The following is a 26962-nucleotide window of genomic DNA, read 5'->3' as shown; positions in this document are numbered from 1 at the left end:
ACTTTGTTACCTTCACAACAGACTACACACAGCAGGGGAGTAGGAAAGATAATCGAAGTAACTAGAGGGATAATACTTGTTACTTTGTACAACTTATCCCTGTGAAATACTAATGCCTAATTAAGAGTGAATGTAGTAATATATATTTTAAAATGGACTCTAGATCTAAAAATGTGGGTAGTTTGCTAAGGGACAAATAACTACCACATTTTGGGGGGCCATGTGCCATCCCCATGACGTTATTGTGAAAATTTAGGAAACTAGTGTGACGATATAAAAACAATCGTAATAACAAAAATATTGATAAAATCCATAAAGAAGATGTGTTCTGATTATTGCAGTGAAATATTGTAAAATAATATAGAAAAAAGAACATTGAAAATTACCATTAATACCGTCAAATGGGGTTACTTGGGGCAGTTTCATTTTTCAAATTACTGTGCAATGTAGAAATTAAGTGTCACAAAGACATCGATTATGCATAAATACCAGTGACCACATGTTCTAGTTAGTTTTGATCATGAACTGAGTATTTATCTTTTGCTTGTACCTGAAAAGTAATATTTTCTTGCTGTCCCAAGTTATCCTTGGTATGGGGTAACTTGGGACAGTAACTTTAATATTAACAGTATTCCTATGTCTTGATGTCTGTGTCCCAAGTCAACCTATATTTTTGATTATTTTGGACATTGCAGAAACAGCCAATAAGACAAATCATTGATTTATTTCCAAACTAATGCATGTATCTCACCTTTATTACACAACATATCAAATTACAGAATATGACACTTGATTCAAATAAAGTCAGGAGCATTGAATACCTATCTACCCCTACTCATTACTTTAGTTGGCACAATAACTTCCATTATTTGAGTTGTCTTAACGCTGTCTATGTCATCAACTGTACGAAATACAAACATATTTCTTCTCTTTCCTTGGTAGCTACGAAGGAATTTGCACTTGTGGGTTCCATCAGTTTTTATTGAAAGCACTTGCCCTACAAAAAACGTTTCCTTCTATATCTTAGTGCCTTCATTATACAAAAGTTGAATAATCACAAAATCATTAACATTTGGCTGGATGTTTCCATAGGGTTCTTTAAAATTTTCGTTATCATTTGCAATGGGATCTGAAAACTTGGAGTCACATTCTTCATCTGATGTGCCAAAATTATCAAAGTCAAATTCATCACTCGTGTCATGAACTGAGAATGATGCATTATCAGATTCAGACTCTGAGGCATCATCGTTACAATGCTTCTGTTTTTGGGTCTCAGGCAGAACTAAATTGGAGTCAGAATGAAATTTTCACTCTGCAGCGGAGTGTGCGCTGATATGAAAATTCCTGGCAGATTAAAACTGTGTGCCGGACCGAGACTCGAACTCGGGACCTTTGCCTTTGGCGGGCAAGTGCTCTATCAACAGAGCTACCCAAGCATGACTCACGCCTCGACAGCTTCAATTCCGCTAGTACCACCTCTCCTACCTTCCAAACTTCACAGAAGCTCTCCTGCATATCTTGCAGAACTAGCACTCCTGGAAGAAAGGATATTCCTGGGGCATCAGGACTCCCAGCAACAGCCATCATGCCAGTTGGCCTTTGCTGTGGCTGGGTGGTGACCGTGGGGAGAGCCCCTGATTAGAGTAGGTGGCATCAGGGTGGATGACCCGCAATGAAGCGGACTAAGTCATCTCTTGCTGGTGACCGTATGGCGCCAGCAGCCTCTAAGATGGGCAAGATTGAATACAATGATGACAGGTATGACCATAAATAGTTTCCCTCCCTCGAAAAACCATGGGAGGAATGTAGGGCTACAGAACGGAGAGAGCCACATTTGCTTCGGTTTTTAGTCTGTAGCAGTACTGTTGCGGACTCCTTTCTACCTACGCTGAACACCTTGAGGATAAGTTTGGAGAAGTGACAGCACTGTCTAAGATGCGAAACGGAGCAGTCTTGTTTCAGACAGCATCCCTAGCCGAATCTCAAGCATTATTCACCTGTGACAAGCTGGATGATATTCCTGTTTCTGTTAATCCCCATATATGCCTCAACATGGTCGAGGGGACATTTTCCATCGCGATCTCCTCTTGCAGTCTGACGATGAGCTCTACGACAATTTAGAATGATGGGGTGATCATTTCATCCGGTGCGTTTACAGGGGACCCAAAGACAACAGGGTTGATATCAGTGCCTTCATCTTGGCCTTTGAGGGTGATCCATTGCCTAAAAAGTTCAAGGTGATGGTTTACCGCTGTGACGTTAAACCATACGTCCCTCCCCCTACGCAGTCCTTTAAGTGTTGGAAGTTCCGGGACATGTCTTCCCGCTGCACTTCCAGCGCCACATGTCAAGACTGCACACGTCCACTGCACCCAGATACTCCATGAGCACCTCCTCCCACTTGTATCAACTGTGGAGAGAGGAAAATCATGAAGTACAAGACCCTGGACCAGTTGACTTACACAGAGGCTAAACGTGAATTTGAAAGATTAAACCCCATTGGTTGATGTCGACATATGCTGCAGCTATGTCACCATCGCTGTCCCAAGTACCTCACTCTGTGCCACGAACAGTTGGCCCTCCAGGCCACCGGAATACATCCGCCCCCTTGGTGGTAGGAGGCAAATCTTCCTTTGTTGCTCCCAAAGCACCTACTTCAGGAGCAAGCCCGCCCCCCCCCCCAAATGCAGGGGGCATCAGTGCCCCCACCCCCACCAGAGAAGCAACAGCCTCCTCCGGCTCCTCTTGTGCAGAAGGGGTCCCTTGGGGCCCTCTCTCCCAAGGTCTCCACTAATGCCACGGCGGACACTCGCCAGTGGCTCAAGGAGCCAAAAGCTGCTGGACGGAGAGATTCATAGTCTTGCTCTGTGCCTGAAGCTGCTTCAGAGAAGTCCTCCCAGCAAGCCCCTAAAGAGAAGCACGAGAGCAAGCAAATTAAGAAGTCTGCTGAGAAACAGGACCCTCTGGTGGCCCCAACACAACCACTCCCTACCAATTATGCACCTGAGGATGTGGGAAGATCTTAGTGTCCCCTATGAACCTGGATCTCACTGCTGCCTCATCCACCATAGAAATAGCTACAAATACTCAATCGGTGGCAGCAGGTGACCCTGAGGCATAACCTGCCTCCTTGCACGCTTCGTGCCTTCCCAGCCTCACGATATCATCATTCTCCAGTGGAATTTTGGCAGTTTTTTCACCACCTCAGTGAGCTATGGCAACTCTCAAGCTTTACACCTGCTTTCTGCATTGCCCTCCAGGAAACCTGGTTACCAGCAATGCGATACCTGCTCTCTGCATTGCCCTCCAGGAAACCTGGTTACCAGCAATGCGGACTCTTGCCCTTCACAGCTGTAGGGGATATTACAAGAACTGTAATGACTATAATAGAGTGTCAAGGTGGAGTTTGTGTCTATGTCCTGAACTCAGTATGTAGTGAACCTGTGCCCGTTCAAAACCCCTCTTGAAGCTGTGGCTGTCAGGATAAGGATGACACAGGAAATAACTGTCTGCAATGTATAGCTTCCTCCAGATAGTGCAGAACCCCTGAACACATTGGCTGCACTGACTGATCAACTCCCAAAACCTTTCCTACTTTTGGGGGATTTTAAAGCTCATAACCCCTTATGGGGTGGCACCGTGCTTACTGGCTGAGGCAGAAATGTCGAAAATCTACTGTCACAGCTCAACCTCTGACTCTTAAATACAGGTGCCCACACATTTCAGTGTGGCGTGTGTCACATATTTGGCCATTGATCTCTCAGTCTGCAGTCCTGGCCTTCTCCCATCTATTCACTGGAAAGCACATGATGGCCCATGTGGTAGTGACCACTTCCCCATCTTCCTGTCACTGCCCTTGCGTCAGGCCCACAGACACCTGCCCAGATGGGCTTTAAACAAGGAAGACTGGGATGCTTTTACCTCTGCTGTCACCATTGAATCTCCCCCACATGGTAACATTGATGTGATGGTTGAGCAGGTAACTACAACAACCGTTTCTGTGGTGGAAAATGTGATCCCTCGTTCTTTAGGGTGCCCCTGGCGAAAGACAGTCCCTTGGTGGTCACTGGAAGTCTTTGAGGCAATTAAGGAGTGTCGGCGAACTTTACAGCGGCATAAGTGGCACCCTTCCCTCGAGCACCTCACAGCCTTTAAACGGCTGTGAGCCCGTGTTTGTCAGTTTATCAAATGGTGGAAACTGGAGTGTTGGGAGAGATACGTCTTGACCACTGGGTGCCATACGTCACCTTCCCAACTTTGGGCAAAGATCAAAAGAGTTTTTGGGTACCAGACCCCAACAGGTGTTCCCGGTGTTAACATAAATGGTGTGTTATCTACTGGCGCAAACGCGACTGCCGATCACTTTGCTGAGCACTATGCTCGCGCCTCTGTGTCAGAGAATCAACCCCCAGTCTTTCGCACTCTCAAGCAGTGGATCGAAGGGAAAGTCGACTCGTTCACTACATGCCACAGTGAACCCTACAATGCTCCATTTACAGAGTGGGAGCTCCTCAGTGCCCTTGCACATTGCTCTGACACATCTCCTGGGTCAGACCAGGTCCACAGTCAGATGATTAAACATCTCTCACCTAACTACAAGTGACATCTCCTCGTGATCTTCAACTGGATTTGACGCAATGGCGTCTTTCCATCGCACTGGCGGGACAGCACCATCATAGCAGTGCTCAAACCTGGCAAAAACCCACCTGATGTGGATAGCTATTGGCTCATCGGCCTCACCAACGTCCTTTGTAAGCTGCTGGAATGTGTAGTGGGTCAGCAGTTGGGTTGGCCACATCGGCCATACAAAAGCATATGATACCACCTGACGACATTGTATCCTTGCCACATCATACGAGTGGGGTCTGCGAGTGCCGCTCCCGATTTTTATCCAGAATTTCCTGTTGCTTTGTAGTTTCCATGTCCTAGTTGGTGCCTCCCATAGTTCCCCCCATATCCAGGAGAATGGGGTCCCACAGGGCTCTGTATTGAGTGTATCTCTATTTTTAGTGGCCATTAATGGTCTAGCAGCAGCAGCAGTCGTAGAGCCATCCGTCTCAACCTCTCTGTATGCAAGACGACTTCTGCATTTCGTACTCCTCCACCAGCACTGGTGTTCTGAGCGGCGCCTACAGGGAACCATCTACAAGGTGCAGTCATGGGCCCTAGCCCACAGCTTCCAGTTTTTGGCCGCAAAGTCATGTGTTACACACTTCTGTCGGCATCATACCATTCATCGGGAACCAGAACTTTACCTTACTGACGTTCCCCTCACTTTAGTGGAGACATATCGATTTTTTTAGGACTGGTTTTCGATGCCCGATTGTCTTGGCTTCGTGTGGAAGTGATGGCAGTCCTCAATGCCCTCTACTGCCTGAGCAACACCAACTAGGGTGCAGATCGCTCTACGCTGCTGCAGATCTACAGAGCCCTTGTTCAATTCTGCCTTGCCTATCGGAGTCTGGTTTATGGTTCAGCGCCACCCTCAGCATTGCATTTACACAATCCAGTGCACCACTGTGGCGTTCGACCAGTGACAGGAGCTTTCAGGATGAGACGGGTGACCTGCGTCCTGGTGGAGGTTTGAGTCCCTCCATTGCAGATCAGGCGTGTGCAACTGCTCCCCAGGTACGTTGCACATGTTCGTAGTTCTCCTGCACATCCGAATTACAGTCTCCTTTTCCCACCCACAGCGGTTAATCTCCCGCATCGGCGGCCCAGGTCAGGACTTACAATTGCAGTTCGTGTCCAATCCCTTCTATCTGAACTGGAGTTCTTGCCTTTACCACCTACACTCGAGGTCCATTTGCATACACCTCCATGGTGTACACCTAGGCTGTGCCTTTGCCTGGACCTTCCACATGGCCCAAAGACCTCAGTTCAACCCGCAGCTCTCCGCTGTCACTTCCTCTCGATTTTTGACACGTACCAGGCCATGAAGTGGTTTACACCGACAGCTCGATGGCTGATGGTCATGTTGGCTTCGCGTATGTCCATGGAGGACATATTGAACAGCATTCCTTGCCCGACGATTGCAGTGTTTTCACTGCAGAGCTGGTGGTTGTATCTCGTGCTTCTGAGCACATCCGTTCATGCCCTGGGGAGTCGTGTCTTCTGTGTGCTAACTCCTTGAGCAGCCTACAAGCTATCGAACAGTGCTACCCTCGTCATCCTTTGGTAGCAACCATACAGGAGTCCATCTATGCCCTGGAATAGTCCGGTCATTCAGTGGTGTTTTACTGGACCCCAGGACACATCGGAATCCCAGGCAATGAACTTGCTGACAGACTGGCCAAACACGCTACACGGAAACCGCTTATGGAGATCGGCATTCCAATAACTGACCTGTGTTCGTTTCTACACCGCCAAGTTTTTGGCTTTGGGAGATGGAATGGCATAGTCTCAGTACACACAAAAAACTGCGTGCCATTAAGGAGACTACAAATGTGTGGCAGTCCTCCATACAGGCCTCTCACAGGGACTCTGTGGTTCTCTACTGGCTCTGCATTGGTTACACGTGGGTGATCCGCAGCTACCTCATACGCTGTGCAGACCTGCCTCAGTGTTGATGTGGCGCCTGGTGAAGAGTGGCCCATATTCTGGTGCACTGTCCCACTTTGACTGCCCTGTGACGAAATCTTTGGTTACCGGACTCGCTGCCACTAATTTTATGTGACACTGCCTCATCAGCTGACTCAGTTTTGTTTTATTTGTGAGGGTGGGTTTTATCATTTGATCCAAGTTTTAGGGCATGTCCTTTGTCCCTCTGTGTCCTCCACCCTAGTGCTTTTAGGGTGGAGGTTTTAATATGTTGCAAAGTGGATGGCTTCTCCTTTTTATTCTTGTGATCAGCCAGCCATGGTAATCTGTTTTGTCGTTTTAATCTCTTCTACCTGTTACTTGCATTTCTGTGTTTTCTTGTCCCCTTTTGTCCACTTAATTGTTTGTTGCCCTATTGTTGTTCTTGTGGTTTTTCCTTCTCTCCATTTTGTGTTGTCAGTCTTGCTTGTTTTATTCTCACCCTTGTGGCATTGTTTTATTCGGAAGTAAATACTAATGATCTAGCAGTTTGGTCCCTTCCCCCCTCTTTTAAACCAACAAACCAGTGCGATTTGATGCAATTATACACTGTCATCCATAAAGGTGAAGTCAGGGCCAAATGCAGCACTGAAAATACGCACATAGGGAAGGAGTACAGAATCACAATAACGTTGGTTGGTTATTGTAAAATGTTCAAAGATTTGGAAGTCTGGAAATTCATGCAACATCGTGCATCCCCACACAATAACAGCTGGGCCACCAGAACAATCATTTTCAATACAATGGATGTATCCTCATGTGGTGAGAGGTGGGGACACATAATGCACGCACAATCTTTGCTGATCATATTGTATGTTAATGACCTGGGTGGCAATATTAATAGTAGGCACACTTTTTGCAGGTGATACAGTTAGCTATAATGAAATACAGATTTTAAAAATTGCACACGTATTCAATCTGATCTTTATACGATTTCACAGTGGTGAAAGGACTGGAAATTTGCTTTAAATGTTCAGGAACTTAATATTGACAATATAAGGGAAAGATAGACTGCTACATTATTTTGCAGACAAGTATGATTAAAAGACACACATTAACTTTCAGCCACAGACTTTGCCAGAAAAAGAAAGAGACACACGTACCATCTATTCACAAGAGCAAGCATGCCTCATGCACACGATGGTCAAGCTCCGGCAGCTCAGACCAGTCCTTCACCCAAGCAGTGTGATTAAATTCAGATTTAGGACTGAAAGTAAAACTCTTGTATTATACAGATAACAGAGGAGGAGAAAGTGCTACAGGTGAGAAGTTGAGAACACTACTGTTGTGACTGGTCCTTGCATCATGAGGTGTCATTGGTCTGGGAGGCAGCAGTGAAGGCTGAGGGATGTTAAGGAGGTTGACCAAGTGCTGTTTGTAGGAGAGGAGTGGCGGTTGATGGTTTGGCTGTTTAGGAAGCTATAGAGGAACAGGAAGAGTTGAATGAGGAGGAGGTGGGATAGCTTTTTGAGGTAAAATTTACTAAGTTGTTGCAGTTTGAAGTTGGCTCGGCTTGCACTTACCCAGCTATTCTGTGAGCTAAATATCTCATCTACCAATTTCCATTCAACCAGACTTCTCTCCTCCAACAAAATCTTGCAGCTGTCTGCCCTTCTTGATTCCCTGGATGGTATCATCCACAAAGCCAAGTTCAAACTGCAACATGTCAAAATTCACCTCAAAAGCCTTCTTCTCCTAAACTACCTCAACAATTGTGTTTCCATTTCTGTCACTCTGCAGCTCCCTAAACAACCACACCATAAACTACCACTCCTCTCCTACACACTGAGCTTGACCACCCATCTTAACATCCTCCCCAACCTTCACCACTGCCTCTCCGAGGAATGATAACTCATGATGACAAGAACCAGTCACAACTGTACAGCATTCTCAACCTCTCATCTAAAACACTTTCCCCTCCTTAATTATCTGTACTGTCCCATCCCTGCGATTTAAACTGACATTCAGTCCCTCCTTAAAATGTTAAGCCCCTCAAAAGGACTACCACCTCAATCCACAGAACTTCTTACCCCACCCGAACCACAAACACCCATCTTTTACCTTCTTCCTAAGATACACAAACCCAATCACCCACGCCATCCCATAGTTACTGGCTTCAAGGCATCCACCGAATTTATATCTGCCTTAGTTGATCAACACCTGCAACCAATAGTAAAAAGCTTTCCTCCAAGACACCAACAATTTCCTAGATCACCTGAAACCTGTATCTATCTCTCCTCCACCACACACCTTGCTTGTCACGTCATGCCACTTCTTTCTATACCAACATTGCCCACGTACTTGGTCTGTCTGTCTGCTGCTGAACATTTCCTCAGTCGGTACCCACTTGATTCCAAACCTATGACATCCTTCCTGCTCTCCTTACTCAACTTTATACTTACCAATAACTACTTTACCTTTGAGGGACAGATATACAGACAGATCAGGATCATGGCTGTGGGAACTAGGATGGCGCCTTCTTACGCCAACCTTCCATGGGTTGTTTGGAGGAGGCTTTCCTGGGATCCATAAGCCTTCAGAAACTAGTTTGCTTTAGATACATTGATGATGTCTTTGTCGTATAGACTAATGGTGAGGCTGACCTGTCAAAATTCTTGGAATACCTACATACATTTTCTCAATTAATTTCATATGGTCCTATTCTGAATCCACACCACTTTCCTTGACGTTGATATCACTCTCACTGAAGGTCAGCTACACACTACTGTTCACATTAAACCTACTAACAAACAACAACACTTACATTTTGACAGTTGCCATCCTTTCCATGTCAAATATTCCCACTCATACAGCCTTGGCATGAAAGGCAAACACATCTATATATACTTGTTTTGTAAATAAAACCACCTTTTCCTGCTGCCACTTAATTTATTTATCCCACATGAGTTTTGCCTTTTTCTTGTTCTAAGGCCTCATCGGTGGGATTTTTAACGATACAGTTTTGTTATTTTTAGATTATTAAACAGTTTATGTCACAATTTTTTATGTAATGAAGCAATTACTTGCAATTTGCTGATCTGCGTTTCCTCTCATCTGGTCTGGAGGTCACACTACCAGTTTGTTACTGCCATATAAGCACAACTTTGCGTTTTGACCTCCTTCACCTTTTTTTTTTACATAAAAAATCATGATGTGAACTGTTTAATACTCTAAAAATAACAAAACTGTATTATTATAGATTCCACTGATTATGCCTTAGAATAAGAAAATGGCGAAACACATCTGGGATAAATAAACTAAGTGGCAGCAGGAAAAGGTGGTTTTATTTACAAAACAAGTACTTCTATGCTTGCTGCGGAGGATATCCATGCAAACAAACTTGGCAAAGATATCTGTTCACCTGCAGACTTTTTATGACATTACATCACCATTCTCAACTCGGCCTTCACTGGACATAATTACCCCACCAGCCTATTTAAAAAGCAGATTTCCCACACCATTACATCCAATCCTGATCCTGCAACCACCTCCCACCCTATGGCTCCTTGCCCTGTGATGGACCTGACTGTAGAACTTGCCCTATGCATCCTGTGCCACCACCATACCAGCTCTTGCAAAAATATACTATCAAAGAGAAAGCACCTGTAAAAACACATGATATACCAGCTATTATGTAAACACTGTTCTGCCTTTTACATCACCTTGACTACCACCAAGTTATCAGTTAGGATGAATGGGCAAAGGCAGAGGGTTTATGCTGGCAACACACAATATCCCATTGCAGAGCATGCCGTACCACATGGCAGTTGTGACCTTGGTGCCTGTTTCACCATACGTGCCATCTACATTCTTCCTCCATACACCAGTTTCTCGAACTCCGCAAGTGGGAACTCGCACTACATGTCGTTGATTCTTTCCTCCTACCTGTCCTCAGTTTACACTGATTTCTCCAGTCTCAGAATTTATTTACAGTACCATTTCCTTTCCTCACTCCCTTTTAGTTTTCTACATCTTTCATTTTCTGACCTGTCAATTTTACACCCCCCTTCCAACTCTATCACATACAGTGCATTTACATCGCTTTTATTAACTCACCCTATATTTCACCTTTACGCTTTAACATTTTCAAATCTTGTCTGGTGCAGGCCCCAACAATAATCAGTCTTTCTTTCTCATCCTGTCCAGTAAGTCTCCTCTGACTCTGGATGACTTTCTGAAATCTATCCCTTTTCCTAAACCTCAACAGTCATTTTCCTTCAGCCCTCTTCCTTCCCTTTCAACCTTTCTGCCAGAAGAAGGAGACACTGGCTCCTAAAGCTTGCAAACTTTAAAATGTGTGTTTTTTCTCCTGCTGCTTAGTGAGCAGATGTTTTATCTATAAAATTACATTACATTTTCAAAAACTAACTGTTTTTATTAATATGTAACAGAAGACTTGTTGAACAAACGCTCACAATACAACATCAAGAATTAAGTTTCAAGGCAAAATTTCTGAACCATTCAAAATCAAAACAGGATTACGACAAGGAGAAAGACTGTCCCCAATTCTCTTTAACTTGGTTTTAGATAAAATAGTAAAAATATGGGAAAGAACATCAAAAAACAGAGGCACAAAGGGTATAAGTGTGGGCCAAGGAAAGAACAAATCTGAAGTGAAATGTTTAGCCTTTGTGGATGATATGGCATTGATCACTGAAAACCAAACAGATGCAACAGTTATGCTTGATCTGTTACATGAGATTGCTGAAAAGACTGGGCTAAAAATATCCTATGAAAAAACCAAGTATACAAAACACAAACATAATACAGATACCTGGGGGAAAGGATCCAAGTCAATGGACTGGATAACACAACAAATAAAGAAAGAATAAAAATTTAGAATTTGCATATAAATTAACACAAAACTACTACAATAAGAAATGGTGGTGGTGGTTAGTGTTTAACGTCCCGTCGACAACGAGGTCATTAGAGACGGAGCGCAAGCTCGGGTTATGGAAGGATTGGGAAGGAAATCGGCCGTGCCCTTTCAGAGGAACCATCCCGGCATTTGCCTGAAACGATTTAGGGAAATCACGGAAAACCTAAATCAGGATGGCCGGAGACGGGATTGAACCGTCGTCCTCCCGAATGCGAGTCCAGTGTGCTAACCACTGCGCCACCTCGCTCGGTACAATAAGAAATCAATATCCATAAAAGTGAAAATTAAACATTATAATTCAGTTATTAGGACACAAGCAACATATGGATCAGAGTGCCTAACATTGAATAAGAAAGATGAATTAAGAAAACTAGAAAAAAAGAGATAAAAATACTAAGAAAAATTCTAGGTCCTGAGAAAAACAAGGAAAATAGGTGGATTAAAAGGAGAAATGAAGACCTATACAAAAATACAGAAAAGATCACAGATACAATGAGGAAGAGACAGCTAAAATTTTATGGACATTTAAAAAGAATGGAAGAAATACGGATTACAAAGAAAATTTTTAATTGGGTTAGTAAGCTGAAAAAAAAGTAGGATGGATAGAAGCAGTAAAGAAAGACACCAACAAAATAGGTGTTATAGAAGAAATAATACGTGACAGGAATCACTTTAGGCTACTTATAGAAAACGCAAACTATGAAGAAGATGAGCCAAAACCTCGACCCAAGAGAATGCGGACAGATGAGCAGAGACGAGCAGTTGGTGAGAAAATGAAATAGTACTGGGAAAAAAGAAACACCATAAGTCTTAAGTTGTATGCGATCCATACCTGGCCAAATTCATAAATAAAAAAAGTAAAATAATAAAAAAAATGTAACATGTGGTATCCTATGTAGTAGGCCACACTACTCTTCATCGTAACAGTTCTGGCACACAAACTAAGAACATTACTTGTGTGCTGCAATGTTTGTTGTAGTAGTCTGATAACATTACATTTACAGTAAAAAACTTTGCAATGAGGCCAATTGTTTTTATAAAGACAAGTTAATATCCAATATTTTCTTGGTAATATATTGCATGCCTACTTAAAGAAAATAAATTGTAGTTGCTTTGATGCTCTACATAATAATGTGTAATCCTCTGAATGACCAATCAAGAGCATAATCTTACTTGTCTAAGTTTCTTCACACACAGACATTTTAGTAAGATACACAACACAGCAATTCACCAGCAGTATCAGAGTATCCAGCTTTTGAGGAATTTTGAAAGAAACTGGGTCTGCCAATTAGTGAGTGTTTTACTACACCCTCTTGATATATATGTTTAAGTTTGGAGTCTATGCTTGTGCCATACACATTTTCAAAGTGCAGCTCAACTTAACAGAAACTACTGTTACTCCTATCTGCTGTGGGTGCCACACACTTGTGCAGTATTCCAGAATGGGACACGCAAGTGATTTATAAGTAATCTTCCTAAGTATTCCACCAATAAACTGAAGTCTACCACCTGTTTTACCCATGGCTGAGCCCATGTGATCATTCTATTTCATATCCCTACATAGTATTACACCCATGTATTTGTATGAGTTTGCTGATTCCAACAGTGATTCACTGATATTACAGTCACAGTATACTACATTTTTTGTTTTGTTTTGTGAAGAGCACAATTTTACATTCCTTAACAGTTAAAGCAAGTTGCCAATCATTGCAGCACTTTCAAATCTTATCAAGATCCGAGTGCTTATTTATGCAGCTCCTTTTGGACAGTACTTTACTATAGATAACTACTTCATCTGGAAAAAGTCTGAAGTTATTATTAATATTGTCTGCAATGTCATTAATATATGACACGGACTGCAAGGATCCCCAAACACTTCCCTAGGGCACACCAGAAGCTGCTACTTCAGCTGACAATGACTCTTCATCCAAGATAGCATGCTGCATCCTCCCTACCACAAAACCTTAATTCAGTCACAAATTTCACTTGATGCCCCCCCCCCCATAATCATAATTTTGACAATAAGTGTAGATGTGATACTGAGTCAAATGCTTTTCGGAGGAGATCATACTGCTTGAGACATCTCATGATGTTTGGGCTCAGAATATATACAAGATTCTACAACAAATCAATGTCACGAATATTGGACAGTAGTTTTGTAAATCAATTCTATTACCCTTCTTGTAAATTAGTGTGACTTGTGCTTTCTTCCAACTACTGGGCTCTGTGGTTTGTCCGAGGGATCTACGATAGATTATAATTAGTAGAAGGATTAACTCTGCCAGAAATTCAGTATAGAATCCAATAGGGATTCCATCAGGCCCTGGACCTTTGTTCAGTTCTTATGATTGGAGTTTTTTCTCAACACCACTGACACTAGTACTTATTTCACTCATCCTTTCAGTGATCCAAGTATTACATTATGGTAATTCTCCTGGGTTTTCCTTTGTAAAGGAACATTTGAAAACAGCCAAGCATTTCAGTTTTTGCTTTTCTATCATCAATTTCAGTTCTTATCTCATTCACAAGTGATTGAACACTAAATTTGATACCACTCACAGTTTTCACATTGAACATAAAGAAAACACAGTATGTGTTTCAGTATCAAGAGGACTTGCAATTCTGTCACATTAAGCTAACGTGTTAATTTACAACTAGTGTAACAAGCAAAAGGTTTTTAAGGATGAATATTGGTTGTCAGTTGACATGGAATGAATACACGAAGTTGCTCACAAAAAAAATTGCCATCTGCATGTTTTGCTCTTCAGATTCTATCATCTGTTTGTAACAGACAAAGTCTTGTGGTAGGTATTATTTCTGTATGAAGTGAGCACATCTACCAGCTGTTATGCATACCTGGGAAAACAATACCTAGTATTTCACTAGCAGTTTTTATATGATTTTGGAACAACAAAAACTCAAAACATTTTCTACGGGGAATAAAATCGTATAATACATTGCCAACGGAGGTGAAAATGGTTACTAAAATATACCTGTTTAAAGTGCTCTTTATAAGTAATGCATACTACACAGTCAGGGATCGCTTACAGGATTCAGATCAGTGGTTAATAATGAAATGGGATAACATCATCACCCTGTCACATCACAATACTGGATGCCTTTGCAAGAAAATCATGTATCAAGAGCTATAGTGCATGATAGTAATGTCTTGCCATTCTCCTCAGTTCAACATCTTACTCATCATGGGGGGATGTGCACTTGGTTTTTCAGGTGTGCTGGAAAGGAAGAGGAGAGTTGGGGGGGGGGGGGGGGGGGGGGACATGATGAGTCAGTTTTATGAATTGATTGGAGTCAGTGCAAGGGAAATAGCTGCAAGTTTGTGTTTTCGGAGGTCCTTGATGTGTGCAGTAATGAAAAGTAAAACTTTTTGTATCAAAGAAAATTATACAATGGAGACCAATTGAATGAGGCAGAGCAGTTGTTAAGATGCTGGACTTATATTTGCAATGATGGAGCATGCTGTGTCTGGTCATCCTGATTTAAGTTTTCCTAAGTCACTTTGGGCAAATGCCGATATGATTCCTTCATCAAGACCATCCTATCCTCTTAAGGCAGCCTACTATATTCTGTATGATGTGTATTTCTGAGCTATTTATTTTCATTGTGCTATTAAGACAAATCCTGTATAATTTAAGATTATCCCTGAATGAATGAATCCCCTAGAAAGTATGCCTACAATAGGGCCTATGACAGGAAACAAAAATACACAGTTAATACTTACAAAGAAAGACAGATACGCTAATGCTTCTTCCACAAAGCCCAGTGAAATTGTGCTCATGAATGTAAGGAAAACCTTAAATCTATTTTAATTTGAAAGGTAATATAAATTTGTCACAAAACATGTTAATGTTCAATACACTGAGGTGATACTCCTTGGGCTACTGTAGCCATACATCATCAAACAGAATAATCATTTTACAATATTTAATTACAATGACTGTATTACTGTACTATATTTGTACAGAAGTCACATTGTGCGTAACACTGACATTATTTCATATTATTACATACACATCAATCTGTTCTGTTACAAAATTCATCAATTGAGGAGAAGAAGTTGGCCACCAGCAAATCCTTTGGGCTGCTCTTAATCTGAGCTTTATAAGTAGTTAAACTTTTTATGGCTCTGATAAGTTATTGAAAATGTGTGTTCCTGAATAACGGACAACTTTATATCTTTTTGATAAGTATTCACCTTTCTAGTATTGGTTCAATGAACTGTGTTGTTGGTTTGAAAAACGAGATGAAAGGATCAGTGACATTCATAACCTTTAATTGTCCTCCAGTCTCTAGCTGTTGGGGCCAGACTGTGAGCAGCAGCGCATGATGGGAGAAGCAACCAGGTGGTGGGGGTGGAGGAGGCTGTGGCAGGAAGGGAGAGGGATAGCAGGGTAGTGGTTAGGGACAGTAAACTGCTGCTTGTGGGAGCATACAGGGATAAGATGGAGAAAGGGTAGGGCAGCTAGGTGCAGTCAGGAGGTTAGATGGAAGGCAAGAGGGAGGTGGGGCGTGGCAGAACAGGAGAGAGGTAAGGAGAATGCGTGGAATAGAGGGCTGTGTAGTGCTGGAATGTGAATAGGGAGGCTCTGGATGGTTAACGAAAATGACTAACGGAGGTTGAAGCCAGGATGGTTATAGGGAACGTAGGATATATTGCAGAGTTAGTTCCCACCTGTGCAAGCCAGAAAATCTGGCATTGGTGGGGGTTATACAAATGGCACAGGCTGTGAGGCAGTAATTGAAATGAAGAATGTAGTGTTGGGTGGCATGCTCTGTAACGAGGTGGTCCAGCCGTTTCTTGGCCTGTTTGTCTGCGACCATTCATGTGAACAGACAGCTCGTCAGTTTTCATGCCCACGTAGAATGCAGCACAGTGGTTCCAGCTTAGCTTGTAGATGTCCTGCCTTTGATGGGATAGGTGATGCTTGTGACCAGACTGGAGAAGGTAGTGGTGGTGGTGGTGGTGGGAGTATGTATGAGACAGGGTTGGGTGATTTGGTAGCAGAGACAAAACAGCAAGGTCATCGGTCTCTTCGGATTAGGGAAGGAAGTTGGCCGTGCCCTTTCAAAGGAACAATCACAGCATTTGCTTGAAGCGATTTAGGGAAATCATGGAAAATTTAAATCAGGATGACCAGACACAGGTTCAAACTATGAGACAGGCATCTAGGTCTATTACAAGGATGAGGCAATGGGTCGGGAACAAGGGTTTTGTAGGGATGGATGAGGATACTGTGCAGGTTTGGTGGGCAGCTGAGTACCACTGTGTGAGGGATGGAGAGGATAGTGGGAAGGGCATTCCTCATTTCAGGGCATGATGTGACAAGTCGAAACCTTGGCAGAAAATGTGATTCCGTTGCTTCTATCCTGGATGGTACTGCATCGCATGGAGGAATGCTCCTATGTGGCCAGATGGTGGGTCTTTGGGAGGCGGTGGTGACTGGACGTATAAGGCATGGGAGATGTGTTTCCGTACTCGGTTGGGAGTGCAAATTTCAAAAGGAAATATTAATGTATATATACACTGCCAGGAAGAAACTGGTATGCCCTTTTAGAGGTTTCCAATTCACTTAACATTTATTGTTGCAACAGTGCATGTGGCGTACCTGAAATTGTTACATTTACAGATCAATAGCACAAGCAGTTCTGAGGTAACATTTCTCGAACTATGCTAAAACAACCATATTGGTACGTGCTGTAGTCTCCATGGGCGGCAATGCAGGTGCTGACTCTGGCATCCAGTCGATCATGCAGATGGTGAATACTGCCCTAGGACAGATATCCTGTACCTTATCTCCCCAGTCATCCTCCACCTCCGAATGTCCCACCATCCAGCCACAGAGACGCATTCCCCTTGTGACTCGGTACCACTGAGGACTGGAGAAACTGAATCACATTCTCCGCCAAGGTTTTGACTACCTCTCATTGTGCCCTGATATGAGGAATGTCATACCCACTATCCTCCTCTCCACCCCTCCCACAGTGGTATTCCACTGCCCACCAAACCTATACAATATCCTCATCCATCCCTACAAAATCCCAACTTACAACATCTTGCCTCATATCCCTGTAGTAGACCTAGGTGCAAGACTTGTTCCATGCATCCTCCCACCACAACCCACTCCAGTCTTGTCACAACCACCACCTATCCCATCAAAGGCAGGGCCACCTGTGAAATCAGTCATGTGATCTACAAGCTAAGCTTCAACCACTGTGCAGCATTCTACACAGGCATGACAACCAACAAGCTGTCTGTCTGCAAGAACAGCCACTGACAAACTGTGGTTAAGAAACCGGTGGAGCACTTTGTTGCTAAGTACACTGCCCAACACTGCCTGACAAGTGGAAAATTCACAAAACACCTCAAGTCTTGCAAGAAGCCACTGCATATTAGTGTTAAGTCTTCCAAGCTATTCCACAGTATTTTTAATTAGTACTTTACTTTGATTCCATTAGTTTTCAAAGTTCAGGGTTTAGAGCTCGCATAATATATCTCAAGTCAGATTAGAAACTGGGAAATACAAACTCTTTACAAACCGTATATTATATTAAGATACTGCCAAGTAGTACTGTTACATTATTCCACATTCACAAATGCTGATACCCTTCATTTTTGCAAAGCACAACCATTCGGCTGCATAAAGGTATTTTCTCTAGCCTATATCAATGTTCTTCATTCCAATGACTGCTTCACAGCCTGTGCCATCTGCATCTTCCCCACCAACACCAACTCTCCTGAAAAGTGCAGGTGGGAAGTCTCCCTGCAACATATCATAAGTTCCTGTAACCCTCCTGGCCTCAACCTTCATTAGTCAATGTCGTTTCACGTCCAGCTGCTAAGCTGTTCCCATTCCAGCCCTACACAGTCCTCTATTCCACCAATCCACCCACAGTCTTTTTATTTCTCTCCTTTTCCACTACCATCCCATCCTCCCACCACCCGCCCTCCGTTTAATCTCCTGACTGCACCTAGTTGCCCTATCCTCTCTCCACCTCATCCCTGTACACTCCCACACACAGCACTTCACTGTGCCCCACCACTACCCTGCTATCCCTTCCACTCCCTGCTCCAGCCTCCTCAACCTCCACCACCTAGTTGCTTCTCCCATCATTGCTGCTGCTCAAAGTCTGGCCCTAACACTATGGTCATGTGTGTATGAGTTTTGTGTGTGTGTGCGTTGTCTATTTTCAACGAAGGCCTTTCTGACAATCTTTTTGTTGTGCCCATCTGTGACTCAGCGTCTCCATCATAGACTGAGTAGCAACTATACTTTTCATAATAATGTTATGTAAAAGTTAAATATTGGACACCCCAACCCTTGCATTTTTTCAATAAGGGCAGAAGTAAACTAGGCTTCACTACTAGTCAACCTTTTATTGCAACCTGATTTTCTGATTTCATTTTCTATGGCCTTGTCAACCCACAATCACAATGTCACCTCCCCACCTAACCTAGACTTCAGGCTGCACAACAGATCCCTCTGTCACCACAACCAAGATTTCATGGTGACTCCAATGCCACACTTTAATCCAACAGTACTATCAGTATCACATTACAAGACTGCACCATATGCTGACTGCTGTGCAGAAGGAAACCTACGCAGTGTTCGGCAAATGGTTGTTTTTCAGTCCTTACAAAGGTGGGGGAAAAGTACTAGCAATAAATTGCATAATAAAATATGTTGGACATTACATTCCAGTTTCATCAAAAATGCAACCAAATAAATTCACATTTTCAGAATGAGTGAAAGATGAAGAAGATTTGAAATAATGTGACTGAACAGTACCCATGCATACTAATTTGCAGCCATCATAACTACACACACTTTAAAAGAAAATGAGAAATATATTTGTCAGTTAGAGAGGAAGTCATTGTCAGTTTATTCTTTTGTGTACTGCATATCTTCTTACGTCTTGCTAAAGAATATTTTGATCTTCTAAGCATCGAGCTGACGTCAATCACAGGAAATTGTGTTACTCTGCTGTAAAATATGATATAATCACAGTCACAACCATGGAATTATGGGCTTCACCTGTGTAACAGAACTGTAATTTCTAATAGTGTATGATAATGCACCATCTGACAAGTGGAAAATTCACAACACCAACACCTCTTGCAAGAAGCCACTGCATATTAGTGTTAAGTCTTCCAAGCTATTCCACAGTATTTTTAATTAGTACTTTACTTTGATTCCATTAGTTTTCAAAGTTCAGGGTTTAGAGCTCACATAATATATCTCAAGTCAGATTAGAAACTGGGAAATATAAACTCTTTACAAACCGTATATTATATTAAGATACTGCCTAAGTATTATGTTACATTATTCCACTTTCACAAATGCTGATACCCTTCATTTTTGCAAAGCACAACCATTCAGCTGCATAAAGGCATTTTCTCTAGCCTATATCAATTTCTGGTTGAAATGCATTATTACTCGTTGTCAATTTAAGTTAAAAACACAAATCAGGAACTCTTGATTGGACCTTTACTCACTTTGCAATCGGATCACATAGCCTACCATCCTATTGTTCAAGAATACCTAAAACATATCTCTACATTGCAGAACAAAGAAGATGTGAGTAGTTTATTCAAAATCCTTGTGTATAATATTTCAAATAAATGAAAAGACATAACAATTAATACAATTTATGACACAAGAATTTGGCCTCATGATTTACTTCAGACCATCATGTAACACTTTTACACAGAAACTGAAACCCAAAAGAATGCTATAACATCAAAGGACAATTAGTTTTATCAGTCATGTTACAAAGGCTGAAACACAAGTCATACTAAGGAGACCTGAAAATAAATGAGGAAAAGGCTGGGGGGAGACCAGTTTGGATGCAGAAAGGATAAAGGAACAAGAGATGCCAGAGACTATCAGGGTGTGATAGAAGAATGAATAATAGAATGAACAAGGCGTGTGTTTGTTTTATCAACTGGAAAAAGGCACTTGACACAGTCAGGTGGAGTATACTGTTGTGCATTTAAAAATGTTGGTGTAGAGGGGAAAGACAGAAGGTTAATAAAAGAGATGTACACAAATCAAAAAGTAACAGAGTATGAGGAGATGAAAGAGATATGCATTGGAAAGAGTGTAAGGCAAGGATGCTCACTTGCATCACAGCTGTTCAACATATGTCAAGAACTGATAGGTAAGGACTCAAGAGGCACTGTAAATGGAGGAGAAACGTTAAAGACTATAAAATATGCAGCTCAAGTAATGTTGGCAGAGCTACAGCAGATAACGAAGAGTACTGCAAAAAGGATGTGAGGACTGTGAAATGAAGATAAGTATACAAATGACAGAAGTGATGAGATTAAGCAAAAATGAAACTCCAGCCAACATTTTCTTAGACAGAAAAAAAAACACACCAAATAAATGCCTTTCTAAAACTGGTAAGTCTAATAATGCAGAAAGGAATCTGTACAAAAGAAATGAGCAGGATAAGCTGTACAGAAGACTTAAGGAGGGGAATATCTACGAGCAAGAGAGCATTAGGAAAAGTGAAGCAGTTACTTACATCTAGAATTCCAGTACACGTAAGGAAAAGATATGCTAAATTTGTCTGGAGTTTATTGCTATACAGCAGTGAATCATGGACAGTTACAAAGACAGATACTTAGAAAGTTTTGAAATGTGGTTTAAAGTGAAATACACTGAAAGACTTAATAAAAAAAACTAATGAAGCAAATATGGGAGAGGGAAGATTAGTGGATGTGATTAGGAGAAAATCTCATTTGGGAACTGTCTGCAACAATAGAGAGAAAAAGGGAAAGAGTCAGGGGAAGATTAAGGACACAATTGGAAAGATGGATGACAAACATACAGATGAAGGAAGGTGCTCATATCAGGACAAGATTGAGTGTCTCCAGTTGAAATACGTCATGAGACAGATACACTAAAGAAGTGTTGATTGAGACTTATAAAACCAATCAAACAACTCATCTCTCTCCATAGTGCACTTTTAGAACTTAGTAATTTGTAGTTATTCTACATCGACCAAGAAATTAAACAAGCCAATTCCCATAGTTGTTGTAATTGCACAGATAATAATTAACACTTAATCTAATACAAATACTCTTTATTTATCCTGATCTTTATGTTTTACAGCATGAATAAAGTAATTAATGCCTTGACTTGGACAAGAATACCACGAATTATTTAAGATGTTGTATAAAGCACCCTGTGTACTTTTCACAACACATCCGTTGTCTTCTAAACTCCTTTCAAGTTCTGTTGGTGTAATAAATTTCTCCCATTCGTGTGTTCCTTTGGGCAAAATTCCAAAAACATATTCCGCTGCCCAGATTCCAAATACTCGTGACACAAGTGTACGATTTACTGTCGTGATGAAAATGGATCCACCAGGCTTGAGCGCTTTACAACAATGTGATACAAACACCTTATAATCTGTTGCGTGTTCTGCCACCTCAGAAGCGATAACAGCATCGTAATACTCAGGCTCTTTCTCTGCGATTTCTTCGATAGTAGAGCACAGGTATGTAAGAGTCTTAAGGTTTTCGTCTAATTCTAAATGGGACTGCGCTGCAGCTATAATATCACTGCAAGGATCGACAGCTGTCGTCATCGCACCCATTCGTGCTATTTGTTCAGACAAAACACCAGCACCGCAGCCTACGTCTAGTATCTTCAGATCTTTTAAGATTAGACTGCTTTCAATTTCCAAACTGGGGTTAACTGCCGCCAAACCGTTCACAATAAATGGCACTCTTATTGAATTGAATGAATGGAGAGGTTTCAAAGGACCATTTGCATCCCACCATTGGTTTGCCAGTTCTTTAAATTTCCTCATTTCATTATCACTAACTGTTGAAGGATTTGTACACATGTATACACGAGGTAAATAAATACCTCTAGCCAAACACACGCTCCTTTTAAACATATTGTCGAGCGTTTCGGAAAAATACAATCCTTATCGACTTTCAACACTTAACTGTCGTTCACGAATGACTACATTAACTACCATGCACATATCGTCAACATTTCGGGTGTCCGACGGAATAAGCGGTAAATACAACTATTTATGTAACAAAAAACGAGACTGTAGATGTCAAAGAGGCACTTTGGATGAGCTTCGAAAGAAACTCCCAAAGAGGTATACAATGTTATTTATTTAAGTAGTTTGAAAAACCTTTGGTTTCAAAGGCCTTCGATTGAAAGCTGCAGGATGCACGTTATTAATGTATTGAATGGTGGGAGACACAGATAAAGTTTCTGAGTAGTTCGTAATAGTGACCGTCGTGCTAGGATATTTCCACCGTATGCTTCATTCCTCTCACTCCAAAAGATTCAAGAACATTGACCATGACAGCTGCATTCTCCCTCCTTTCGATAATGAAGTATGAGAATCATGTAACGATATTCCTGGTAATGTTACTCTATCTTGTTACGTGGTAGACCTGTCGAGCTGAAGACCATTCAAAACGGTTTTTGACACCGCAATATCTGAATTATCTGCAAATCAAGATGTCTATGCTGGTTCTAAACAACTATGCTCACTAAAGCTGGGTTTACACACTAAACAAAAGTATCGACATAGCTAGCTGCTTACTGCAGTTGCATGTTTGAACTCCCAGTTTTTAGTGGCGCAATTTAAGAGGCGCAACTCTCGTCATGCCACAAAAAGTTCAACTTATTTGGCTGTACTTCGTTGCGTACTTTACTTCCACATCTGATCCCTGGTGGCAGTATTTCGAAATACGAGCTTTCTGCAGTAGTTATCGTGGAGTTAACTGCTGCTGCACTCTATTTTAGTGTGTTTTCATTTTATTACTGAAAAATGAAAACAATGGTCGGCAAGTACACTTTCGCAGCTTCTGGAACTACAAGACCATCAAACCATTTTCATTTTCTGCAGCAGTGTGTGTGTGTGTGTGTGTAAACCACTGACATATTCCACAATCTTAAAAGAGTTCTTGGATGAATGAATAAATAAACTTTATATATGTCATCAAAAAAGTGAATTGTATGAACTTCGTGATTTGTGAGACTTAGCATTGTATAAATTCTGGATTATATGCAGGAAATAGTTCCCGAGTGTAATGTGGTTGCTGTCAAACTAAAAACTGGTTATTCAAAATGTCTATATCGACGACTATAATAAGATTATAAAGTCTCGGGAGAATGGTGTGTCTGTAGATGATATTTATTTGCTAGCTATTGGTCAGTTTGCCATTCCAGACAGCTTTTCGTCTCTGAGTGTTATTTCTTTTACAAATATGTTTGTTGCACCTGATTTACACATGTGAGAAATCTATTTTCGGATTCGACTATTGGGTCTCGCATTCCTTGTATTTAACTCTTGTAACAGCTCTAATGTAATAATCTGCACTATAACAATCATATCCATCCATATGATGTCAACTTACGACATATTGACAGCTGTGCAACTACGAATAATTTGTGGGATCCTGTGTGAACGATAGCTCACGATGCCATTATGGAAAGCCACAAGATGTGGCACCACATTAGCTACTGTGTGAACCTAGCTTAATACAAGAATAGTGGTTTTTATCCCCCTTCAGGTATTGCTATGTCATTTTCCATCGCAAGGACACTAGATATCACACACATGCACCATGGGTGCACATAGCATATGTCGATTTGTTGATAATGCTGAAGAGAGAAAACTTCATCTCATTTTTGCATATTGTACATCGACATGTGTATGAACAAACTGATAAAGAATAGTCCTACTGTAGGCCTCTGTAACACTCACTCATTCGTTTTCATCTTCAATATGGAGTCTGGGATATGGAGTGTCAAGTTATATGTGAGGCCATATGGAACTGAAAACAGTAATTAAAAGTAAATATTTTTTCACATGTTTTAATAAATATCTTTGCAAGATTTTATAGTACTCCTGTGTATGTAACCTAGGCTACATTTTGTTTTATGAACAGAATCAGTTTATATTCATGTGGAATGTAAACGTGTTGCAAAGAAACGGAGCTTCAACTGCTAACTTTCACACGAGAAGATTATTGCATGCAAAGGCATAATCCTCTCAAGTAGGGAAGTTGGGGTTAACTGGATCTCGGGGTCAACTGGGACATCAAATTGATAAACAATTCAAGAGTGAAAATAATCATAAATCCGTTTCCTTAGGTTGGCTGTAGTGTTTGGGTTAATATGGTTACTGTGTGTTTCCAACACTTGAAAATACTGTAAAGAAAGTGAAATCCACTCGAAAGAGAAATTTTTTCTCAGATAGAAATTTTCCTCAAGTTTTATTTGCTAATAGTACACAATTATATTTCATTGTTGTTCATTGTTTTAACAAACTCCATGAAATATTAATTGTGTGTGGAGCCATTTTCCCACCATTTTGGACATTATTGATAAAGTGAAGGTGGGGTTATCTGGATAAGTAAAGTTTGGGATTAAGTGGACACATCCAACTAACTCCACAAAATTTACAATGAAAGGAAACATATTGATACAAACATGAAATAAATGGTACAATTCTAAACTCTGCAATTGTTCGAGATGAAAACCTTTTTTTTTTTTAATTTTTTTACAATTTCACTGCCTTTCTTTCAGAAGATGCCTAGAAATCATATGTGTACAACACAAAATTGGTCGTATTCTGCAGAAGACTTACTGCAGAAAATGCTGTGAAGTCAATAACAAATGGAGGGATGTCAGACTGTCAAGCTGCAGTACACATTGGAGTTGCCTGTAGTACACTGAAATGCTGTGCCAGGAAATTCAGATTGCAGAAGCATTTACAAGGGATGAAGAGCTTCAGCTGGTAGATTATATTAAAACATGTTGTAACATTATGGCTTAACAAAATCTTCAGCAAAGCAACTTGCTTATGCGTTTGCATTGACAAACAAAAAGAAAATCCAGCCAGATTTGGAGAAAATGAAAATGGGAGAAGAAGACTGGCTGTTTTGATTTTCATAAACGTCATAATCCAACCTTACTAAAGCCAGAACAAACGGTCATGATATGGTACTTGAGTTTTAATAAAATTAATGTGGCTGTGTTCTTTGATAATATATGAGATGTAAAGACAAACTTTAAAATTAGTCCACAAGATATTTACACTCTCGATGAGATGGGCAATACTGCAGTTCACAGGTCTTCTAAAATACTGACCAAAATCGAAAAGAAACAAGTAGGATAAATGACGACTGCTGAATGAGGTGTTTTGGTGACTATAATAGCAATTGTATCAGCTATAGGAAAAGTAGTGCCACCTTTCTCTATTTTCCCTAGGAATGTTGATGTCACTAAGCTCAGTGTCACTGATTTTGTTATTTCCATGATTTTTTCATTAACATAAACGTAATTTTGTGTTTAGCATTACTACTAATTTTGTTTCAATCAATTTTTTTTATTTAATGTCCTGTAATTAATTGATGTAACTGAGAGGTCCAGTTAACCCTGACATATGGTCCAGTTAACCAACCCAGTGGGGTTCATCTTCTTTTCAGAGATCACAGATCCTATAGACCACATACTGCATTAATGATCTGCTTCCATCTTCTTCTATCTCTTGCTGTCTTTCTCCACTCTGCAGTGACTCCTAATGCTGTGATATCCTTCTTTATGTCATCTTTCCACCATGTGTGATGTCAGCTCAATGGCCTTATTGCTTGGAGAGTGCAGTCAAATGCGTTCTTAGGAATTCTGCCCAACCCATTGCATTCTCTTACTTGCATCATTAACTGAAAAGTTTCAGTGTTCTTTCGAACTCTCCAGATGTCATTATGCAACACAGATCGCCAGGTTTTTCTCATCACTTTTCTTTCGAAAACATTCAGTTTTTCTATTTCTTTCTTGGTAAGCATCCAGCTTTCTGAATCATACAGTACTACTCAGGAAAGGATGGTGTTATATGTCTTCATCTTTGTGTTGATTGACAAAGCTTTACTTTTGAGTGGGCTGCTTAGACCATACAAATCTCTTCATCCTGAGGCTATTCTCTCGTTTATATCCTGTGTTGTGATATTTTTAACTGCTAAAGAGCGACCCAAAGTATTTAATTAGTGAAATTTTCTGAATCTAGAATGGTGGTCAATTTCAAAGTGTTTATGACTCGACCTGTTTCCATATATTCTGTTTTCTCTTGAAACTTCCTGGCAGATTAAAACTGTGTGCCCGACCGAGACTCGAACTCGGGACCTTTGCCTTTGCCTTTCGCAGGAGAGCTTCTGTAAAGTTTGGAAGGTAGGAGACGAGATACTGGCAGAAGTAAAGCTGTGAGTACCAGGCGTGAGTCGTGCTTCGGTAGCTCAGGTGGTAGAGCACTTGCCCGCGGAAGGCAAAGGTCCCGAGTTCGAGTCTCGGTTGGGCACACAGTTTTAATCTGCCAGGAAGTTTCATATCAGCGCACACTCCGCTGCAGAGTGAAAATCTAATTCTGTTTTCTCTTGATTTGTCAAAAGTCCTATTTTGCTGGCACTGTACCCGAGAGATCTGTACATGTTCTTCAGCTCTTCTT

General features: G+C 41.3%; 1 protein-coding gene across 1 annotated transcript; it reads right to left on the bottom strand.

Annotated features, from left to right (window-relative positions):
* Positions 1–21551: 21551 nt before the first annotated feature.
* Positions 21552–22560, bottom strand: LOC124594820 (ubiquinone biosynthesis O-methyltransferase, mitochondrial). The gene has a single exon (XM_047133264.1). It carries the CDS (start codon positions 22388–22390, stop codon positions 21569–21571), a length of 822 nt encoding a protein of 273 aa, XP_046989220.1. The 5' UTR covers positions 22391–22560; the 3' UTR covers positions 21552–21568.
* Between the last annotated feature and the right edge of the window lie 4402 nt (positions 22561–26962).

This window comes from Schistocerca americana, chromosome 2, assembly GCF_021461395.2.
Source record: "Schistocerca americana isolate TAMUIC-IGC-003095 chromosome 2, iqSchAmer2.1, whole genome shotgun sequence".
In the NCBI taxonomy this organism is placed as follows: Eukaryota; Metazoa; Arthropoda; class Insecta; order Orthoptera; family Acrididae; genus Schistocerca; species Schistocerca americana.
Note: the sequence above shows the minus strand (reverse complement) of the source record. Positions and strands in the feature narration are given on the sequence as shown.